This window comes from Cibotium barometz, chromosome 12 (assembly GCF_041138505.1).
Source record: "Cibotium barometz isolate CiBa-2024 chromosome 12, ASM4113850v1, whole genome shotgun sequence".
In the NCBI taxonomy this organism is placed as follows: Eukaryota; Viridiplantae; Streptophyta; class Polypodiopsida; order Cyatheales; family Cibotiaceae; genus Cibotium; species Cibotium barometz.
Window position 1 is genome coordinate 13,589,211 of NC_141057.1, and position 9,171 is coordinate 13,598,381.

General features: G+C 43.1%; 1 protein-coding gene across 1 annotated transcript; it reads right to left on the reverse strand.

Annotated features, from left to right (window-relative positions):
• Positions 1–7,909: 7,909 nt before the first annotated feature.
• On the reverse strand, positions 7,910–8,910 carry LOC147633084 (putative glutathione S-transferase parC). Its single transcript, XM_086806092.1, has 2 exons — positions 8,505–8,910; positions 7,910–8,415 (listed from the first exon to the last, which is right to left on the reverse strand). The coding sequence occupies exons 1-2, from the start codon at positions 8,847–8,849 to the stop codon at positions 8,038–8,040; spliced, it is 723 nt and encodes a 240-aa protein (XP_086662218.1). The 5' UTR covers positions 8,850–8,910; the 3' UTR covers positions 7,910–8,037.
• Between the last annotated feature and the right edge of the window lie 261 nt (positions 8,911–9,171).

Below are 9,171 nucleotides of genomic sequence, written 5' to 3' on the forward strand. Positions count from 1 at the left end.
TTTGCAAACATCGCAGCACTCACTTCAGGCATGTTTACATTCAATGTAAACATTCTGCCCACTCTGTTGCCTTTTGCAACCAACCTACACTTGTCTTCAAAGTCTTCAATATAACAACCATCAGGGTTAGACCGAACTTGCAAACCCTGCTCAACCATCTGGCCAACTGGAACTAGATTCTTTGTTATGTTCGGAACATGAAGTACATCTGCTGCAAGGTACTTCACTTTGCCATCCTACATAGACAATGGCAGCACTGTGAATTCTGGGGGACTGTTGTTGTTGTTGTTGCTGGCCATAATTCTGATTGCCTGTTCAGCCACCTCCTTGGCCGCGTCCACAGCCTCCTCTACCTCGTCCTCTTCCTGAACTTGTGTAGAAGGCATGTTGCTCTGAACTATTTTTGTTTTGTGATGACTGTTGGTCTTCACCCAAGCTCTTCTCTTCTATAATCAACATAGCCACCAAATCTGTGAAACTGGGAATGTTTTTCTGAGTCTGAATAGACATCTTGAACGCCTTGTTTTGTGGCCCGAGACCACATAGACAGACTTCCACCTTATCATCATCATCTACTGCAACTTCAATAGATGCAAGGGATTCCACAATACCCTTGATCTTCAATGCATAGTCATTCACACAGACATACTCTTTTTCTCCACAGTATGAAGTTTATTCTTCAACTGTATCTTTCATGCCTTGGTATTCGTTTCATAAAGTTTTACCAAGGTTTCCCATGCCTCCTTGGGGGACTTGGCATCCTGTATGTGCCTAATCATGGTGTCTTGTATACTGATAGAGAGCTAATACATAACTTTTCTGGCTCCTTGGTTCCAATCCTTGAACTTTTTCACATCTGCAGCAGCAGTCAGATTGATCTCCGGTATCTTCGGTGCCTCTTTATGCTCACCTTCTATGTAGTCCCAAGTAAATCTGGTTTATGTCATCATTTGACATCTTTCTAGACACACAAATTTACCAGAAATAGCACTCTGGTTTATCCTGCACAAACTACTGTATTTTCTGCAGCGGTACTATACTACACTCAAATGTCACAACCAGTGACCTCAATGTGCATACATACACCCAATGGCAACTGCTGACCTCCTTGCAGCACACACAATGTTTGCACAACCAATCTGTCTTCCTACAGTTCTTAAAACAGAGTCTACATAGTATCGATGAGTAGTGCTCGAAATCGACTGCTTTCTGAAAAACGGAGGTCCTAACGCGCCCGAAACTTGTTTTCGGCCTGGAAATTTTTATCCAATATGACATTATAGTTTCCCTATAGCTTTACTCCCACGAAGAAAGCTCCTAAATCAGAGATCGTTTGCCGGTGCCTCCCGTAGAGCTCCCGACAAGGGTGTAGTCGCCAATCTGATACCATGAAAAGATGTAGGGGAAAAGAGAGCTTGAGCTCTTGCAAGCGTACAAAGAGAACACACAAGGTGAGAGGCTGAAAATCGTCTTCTTCTTCACTCAACACTCAACACACCATATACAAAGATAAGAGTACACACCATATGAAAGGTACTCAACCAAATACATACTAGGGTTCCCTATAGTGTGAACCCAACTAAATGAGCTGGCACTATAACTATGCCAGTCTCTAGAATGGCTGTCACACAGCCTGTCATCCCACTCGCCGCATATCACCTATGATCTCACCAACCATGCCAGTGGTGTAAGTGTGGGGCCTATCCCCTAGGCGGGTCATCTTCACTGTCCATCGCCTCATGAGATGAGCTCGATATCTCAACAATTTGAACACCACTAGAGCTAGGGTGAAGACCAAGAGCAGGAGCTGGGGTGAAGACCAAGAGTAGGAGCTGGGGTAAGGAACACCTTTTCACGCATGTACGTTTAAAAATAAATAATATCTCGGCCAATATATTTATAGATAACCTCGACTATGCCATGTGGCGTATAGAAAATGACCTGTACAGGGACACATGTATCCACACGTGCAAATGTTAATGCACACGTATATACACATGCGACAACCTCACATGGTGACTCACACATGTGACTGCACGCCGACATGTGGCTTCACATGTGTGATTGTACGTCGATAGGGCCACGCATGTGTGGATGGGTGGCATGGCTACCTGGCATCCGTACTATTCCCACATGGCATCACGTGCTTATAAATATCTTGTTATTTAATTTATTTTTTTGCCTTTGAGCTGCACGAGCACCCTATGCCTCCGAGCTACACATTGCTAGTCTCTCCCCTGCCTTGTCAAACTGAGCTACCCTTACCCTTTGCTTGGCCCCCTGAGCAGCCCCACCAGCACCCTACCTACCCCTTAGCCCCTTGAGCTACCCCATTTTTGTGATGCAATATCATCGATCTTTTGACACCGAATTGCTACCTTCGCGTTGTCTTTCCAAGTTATGCTTTGCTCATGGTGATCCTCCTCTGAGCTCATGGTGATGCTCCTCATCTCATAAAAAAATGCTTTGTCAGAATCCTTGACATTGCTCGCTATTGTAAGGGTGCACGGCCCTCCTTCCCTTCCTTCCCTTCCTTCCCCTGCTCATTGGCACGAAAACCCCAAGGACCTTCTTCCCTTCTCTTAACCCTGATCTATAGCCTTATTTGCAGGGTCACCACCACGGGCAAGGCCATACTTCTGCTCTCTTTGTGTTAACAAGGTGCAAAGCTTGGCTCTCCTTTGCTCCTCGCATGGCAGACAATGAGGGCATTTATCTTTGCCTCTTCTCTCTGTCCTTGAGCTGCCCCATCCCCTGAGCTACCCCAGCACCATGTGGTGCCCCTCATCTCCGTGATATAGCCCAGTGGAAACATAGTGCGATTAGAGAAATCCAACCAAAGTGGATTGTCCAAGTCGCGTTGTTTTTTTAGACCCCATAATTTCTTGTTGTATAACCCAGATTCCTCACTATTTCTTTTTGTTGGATAACACAACTTCCTCCAGTAGCCTTCAAGCCTCACAATTTCTTCTTGGTTGTACAACCCTTAGCTACTTATGGCTTTTAACTACAAAGAGATGGCTTCAGGTGATGAAGGTGATCCTGTGACAAAAGAAACACCAATAGAGAGACTCTTTAACTTCCTACATCTTGCAGGTGCATAAAGTTTATTTGATTGCTATAGAGAATCTTTCAATGTCAAATTTGAAGCGAGTTCAATGAGATTGATCACTTCAACGACTATTATGGAGAGGATATGCAAGCTTTCTATAGAATCCGCTTATTGGCACCTTGCTCTGCTGCTAGAAATCAGAGTATTCAAGAGCTTGGATTATTTTTTTGCTTTGGGAAATTGCCTAACTGGAAGAATTCCCATTGAGATTGGGTCTTGCGAAAGCCTCCGATCCCTGTACTTATAGCAAAACAACTTGACTGGCATTATACCAAGCATCTTAGGCTCATTGACCTTGTTACAGGCGCTAGATCTAGGGGCAAATGCACTTAGTGAGCCCTTGCCTGACACCATATCTAGGCTCAGTAACCTCACTTGGCTTTCTTTGCCACTTAAAAACCTTGATGGTGGTATTGCATCCCAAATCACAGCTTTGTCTAAGTTACATGACCTTAATCTAGGTCATAATCAATTCACAGGTAGGATACCTGAAGACATCAACAACTGCAAGGCTCTAATATTGTTTTGCCTCAATCAAAATCTTCTTACCACCCAGAAGTGTACCTTTAGAGAGAAGATTTTGGCTGGTGAAATCTTGCTAGTATTTTTTTCGACGAAGAACAATGTGGCGGACCTCTTCACGAAGCGTCTACTTCAGTAGATGCTTCATCAGCACTCCAGCTCACTCGGATTAGTTCGACATCCAGGAGTTGAGAGGGGGTGTTAGCAGTCATCTCGTGTCTGTACATATTACTCAGTAGGGAGTGAGGGAAATTTTTAAGGGTATGCCCGCGTGTGTAGGAGTTTCTCCATTTTCTACTCATTGTCCATTTTTTTCCAGTTTTGCTGCACGTGGGGGTGCTGTATTTTTTTCCCTGGTTGGTTGTAGTAACGTACTAGCCAGGAGGGCCTATTTTTTTGTTGGTCAACCGGACCTGATCAATGTCACGTGCACACCAAGTTGGTGTATAGATGAAATGTCGTTCAAGCATTAATTCAGCATTTACCAAAAGTAGTTAAATCTTGGGGGGGGAGGGTCACTTATAAATATGTAAGCATAGCACGTGGGTTCAATGGAAGGGATTTTTAAAATCTTTTTTTAACACATTTTTTTACATACAGAAGGGTACCATTTAAAGGGGGGTATTCACAGATTGAATAGAAAAAGGGTATGTTTTATTCATAAAAAATTCATATAGATAAGGGATTTTAAAAATAGGCCTTGAATGCATGTGATACAGAGGGTTTACTTAAAGTGAACCTGCAGAGAGTTAAATCAGTGTTAACACACAGTAGTTAAAGTGTATGCAGCATTGTATGGGGCTATTGCAGCACCTACAATAGTACACAAGGCATCAACAACATTTAGGACATGCATCACATCAGGTCGAGGCATGGGGAACCAACCGACAACAGCTATGGGACATATATATGAAGTCATGAGTGAAGATCTAGACATGTAAGCCGACAGCATAAGCCTGGCTTACTAGCAGCATCATTCCATATATATAGAAAAGCACATCATTCATTTCAATTATCTCCTTCTTCTCAACGTTTCTAGCCTAAGGAGCAAGGGAACCAACAACATATTCAACATACAGTCAACATTTATCATTTAGCATTCAATTCATCTCCTGCCTCTTGCATAGAGGAAAACCAACATCCATGTTGAGAATCATGGATCAAGCTCTCCTAAACAACTTCCAAAAAACAATACATTTTAAACGTAATCATAAACTCCACACTAATCACAATGCTAAACTAAGGTGGATAGAAATGAAAAAAACTCATAATGAGAGTGCGCTAATTAAGATGCACTCAAGTATAATTAGACACCAAGATGATTTAGCTTAGATACATAAAGAGACTTGAAATAAGTGCAAGTGATATATTTGCATTGCTTGAAATGTCCTCCTTTTATATGAGGAGAGTACAACTTAGCTTTTCTCTTGCATGTGGGATAATTCTCATTTGGTGATGTGCCTACTCACACTCACTCCATATTTTCCTTTTGCTCTTTGCCACCACATTTCTCAACACCCCCCCTTGGTGCCAAATCTTTGGGCTACTCAAGGTGGTTGGATGTCGGTTACAAAGTCTTGTTTTGACTTTTTACTTTCTCCATTCCCCTATGTGTTGAGCAACTTTGGCCTATGTGCTACTTTGGCACTTTCCCCCCTTAATGCTACTTTGGCTCTTAGGTGAGGGATGAATTTCTATCTTAGGTACATCATCGGTCCTAGAGGCTAGATACAAGCATTTTTTGTAAGAAGTAAGATTATTTTTGTTTAAGAGATGGGTAGTGAGCTGAAATTTTGATGTAAGACTTTTGCGGCGCCTCTTTCTTCTTCATTATTGTAGCTTCTCTTGTTGCTTTCATTTTTTTTTGCAACTTATGCTTTTTTTATGTACACTTAGACTTGCATAATCATTTGGTTACCAAGGTTGTACTCTTCTCTTTCACACACACTAGCGTGTTCATTTGGCCGCTCCGCTGATTACAAGCATTTCTGACTCTTGGTCACTCACATTCACCTGCTCATATGGTGACTTGCAAAGGTTATAATAATGGTAAAAAATATTTGTTGGACACTTTGATTAATAACTCCCAATTTTGTAAAGAAGATTTTATCGATGAAGATCTACTCGTCGATGACGATGTTATAGGTGCTAATGAAGCCCAAAGCTTGCGTTTTTGAAGGCCCATGTGAACAGCCCTTGAAGGAAGGTCCTTTACACCAAAAGAATTTAAACCTTAGATCTGCTCGTCGTCGATGACGATGTTATAGGCGCTAATGAAGCCCAAAGCTTGCGTTTTTTAAGGTCCATGTGAACAGCCCTTTAAGGAAGGTCCTTTACACCAAAAGAATTTACACCTTAGAATTTTTTTAAAATTATTATTATTATTATTTTTAACCTTATCTTCAGCTCGTTCGTGGCTACGTGTCTGCTAGCGATGTGGTGAAGGCGTTTTGGATTTCCTCTTTGCACAAACAGCCACCACCTACTTTCTCTGCTGCTCTCTACAGGTCGCCCATGAATCTCTGAGTCATCACAGTTGTGCACTGATGCAACGCAGCTGTATTGGGGCTATAACACTCCTTCAGCTCTTCATCTCTTCAGCAGCAAACGGAAACTTTCCGAGATAGACTGGCTGCTTTTCTTTTCTATTGTTTCCTTCTGTTTGATGTCACGCATGTCTGAGACAGTATCGTTTGCTTCGTTGGCTAGGTGCGACCAGGCCCTTTGTCCTTGCGTTTGTTGCCCGATCCTTCTTCTTGCTTTGCAATGGGCTTTTTCTTGGCTGTTGGCACCTTCTCTTGTTTCCCTTGTGATGACTGGCTATTCCCTTGCTTCTTAGCTCCTTCTTCCCTATTTGCTCACAGATTGCAGAGGTCACGTTGTGGTAGGTAGCTACTTTTTTCTTGGACTGCTACTGCAAGCAAGAATGATCTTGCTTTCTCTCTGGTGCACAAGGAATGGCAGACTCCCTATTTTTTTGCCTCTTTCTTTAGTTGCAATCATAATAAGCTCGTAGTAGCTGCAACTTCTCTTCTCTCTTGTGGCTATGGCAGTGGAAAAACACCTTGTTGCTCTTGATATCCCTAGTGAGAAACATAATCCTAATGCAAGAGAGGAAAAGAGAAGATAAACTTAATCTAAAGCTAAAACACTTGCTAATGAAATCTTATCATTTCCTAAGAGCTAGAGAGCCTCACACTAGCTCTGATACCATGTTGAGAATCATAGGTCAAACTCTCCTAAACAACTTCCTAATAACAAGATATTTACCTAATCATAAACTAATCCTACACTAATCACAATGCTAAACTAAGGTGGAATGCAAGTAGGGCTGAGAAATTGGTGTACATGTACTACAACAAAAGAATTCTAAAGCGCATAGAAAGTGACGATTATGAGGAGCACATGCCTAACTAGACATACGATATTGGAGATGATGCCAGTGGTGAACAAGTCAAAACTAAAGGCATTGTTAGCAACGATGCATGTGTTGTATTGTGCGCGCAAGAAGAGGTGGCCACCCCAAGGGGCCAACAAATGCCCTAGGCTTTGGCCACCAGCCCATAGAAGGGTTGGGCAAGCTATCGGCTAGCCCCAGGGGTTTGGCCAAGCAGCCGGTGGAAGAGTGGGGGAGAGAGAGAGGGGGAGGGACGAAGAGAGAGAGAGAGAGAGAGAGAGAGAGAGAGAGGTCAACCTCGTCAGATATGGGTGAGAGCCGCTGCGGGGGTGGACAAAGAGCGTGGGAGAGAGAGAGGGGGGAGGGCAAAAAAGAGAGAGAGAAAGGTGTCCACACCGTGAATGACGACTTGTTCATCCAATGGTTATAGAAGAAATGGGAGCAAAGCAAATTTTAGTGTCCTAAGATATCAAAAGTTGATTTCTAAATTTGAGTGTTGGTGAAAATTTTGGTGATTTCTAAATTTGAGTGTTGGTGAAAATTTTGGATGCAGCGTAGATCCGGTTAACTTCCAGTTAATATATAATTCTAGGCATCTCCAGCTGCCCAAATAAAGAACGTGGTGTGGTGATGCAAGGTGTCTGAGCAGAAACACGACTAGTTTTAGTACACTTTATTGGAGTGAGATACACAAATACAACACCTTTGATCACAGCTATGCACCTAAATCTCCTGATCAGTGTTCGAAAAAAACGATTTTCCCAAAAAGTAAAAAACCTTCATCTAAAAATTGTGAAATTATTTATAAAGAAAATTTTCAAATTTTGAAGGTTTTTTTCTACAACCCCTCAAAATCTGCAGGTTTTTATACCCTTAAGTTTCAAATTTGAAGGTAATTTTAAAAATCTGAAGGTGCAAATTACACTATACCCGGGTTTTTTTCGAACACTGCTCCTGATAGGAGAAGAACCTCTCGTTACTTTATTGAAAGCTCTGCCTACTAACTCTAAGCTCCGATGACTCTGTTTCTGATCCGGTGGCTGACTTCTTCCAGAATTTTGTGAGAGGGTGCCAGAGTCATGGCGTCTTTCACACTAGGGTACTCTAAGATGGTTTTTATCCATGCATGCAGGTGGGGGCACTGGGTTTGGTCCGGCAGCTGGAAGCCACCCAAGGTCTGTAAGGCGTCGAACCAGGGTATGAAAGGGGCAAGGGCGATGTCCACAAGGCCGATGCTGTTCCCACCGAAGTAAGGGGCCGCCCCACCAGACAGCTGAAGGTGGGCGCCGTCCAGGGTCACGAAGCAATCAGCGAGCTCCTTCTTTCCCTGCTCCCTGGCGTCCTCCTCGGGGCTCTTTACGATGCGCTTGCCAGCATCATAAATCTGCAGCAAGAAAAAAAAAAATTTTGCATCAAAGTTTGCAGAAGCTATAGCTTTGTGTGTGGGTTGTTGTCTGTGAGCTTCTTACTTACCTTCTTGTCAATATAGTCGGCCCAGAAGCGGGCAAGGGCTCGTTGGTAAGGGTCCTTGGGGAGGAGCAAACTAGCTGCCTTCCCGTCCACAGCTGGCCAGGCCTCATCAATGTACTGCACTATGATGAGAGACTCGCGTATGGGCTTGCCGTTGTGGATCAGCACGGGTATCTTCTTGTGCACAGGGTTGGAGTCCAGCAGCAGCTTGCTCTTGTTGCTTAGATCCTCCTCCTGATACTCGTACTCCACGCCTTTCTCCTTGAGGGCAATGATCACTCTCATGCCAAACATGCTTACCCAGGTGCTAAGCACCTTCACACTAGCACCGCTCCCTTCAGCAGACATGGTTTTTCTAATTACTGTGCTAGGCTTCAAGTAGATGAAGTGTTTCTAATATAAGTGTTTTACACTTATATTAGACGAGATTAGGGACCCATGGTTCCGGGTCAAATATGAAGTGAAGAAGATGACGAACTATCACACGCATAGCAGCAGCAGCACATCTTTTTCGTGCTTCGAAAATTCCACTGCCCATAGCTTTCTTTAATTTTCGTGCATTGTTTAGTAGAGTATGATTTCTCAAGAATTAAATCTACATATATGGAGTTAAGTGAAGCCTCAAATGCCAAAGTAGACCTAATACAATTTAACGTGCTTTTTGACCTTC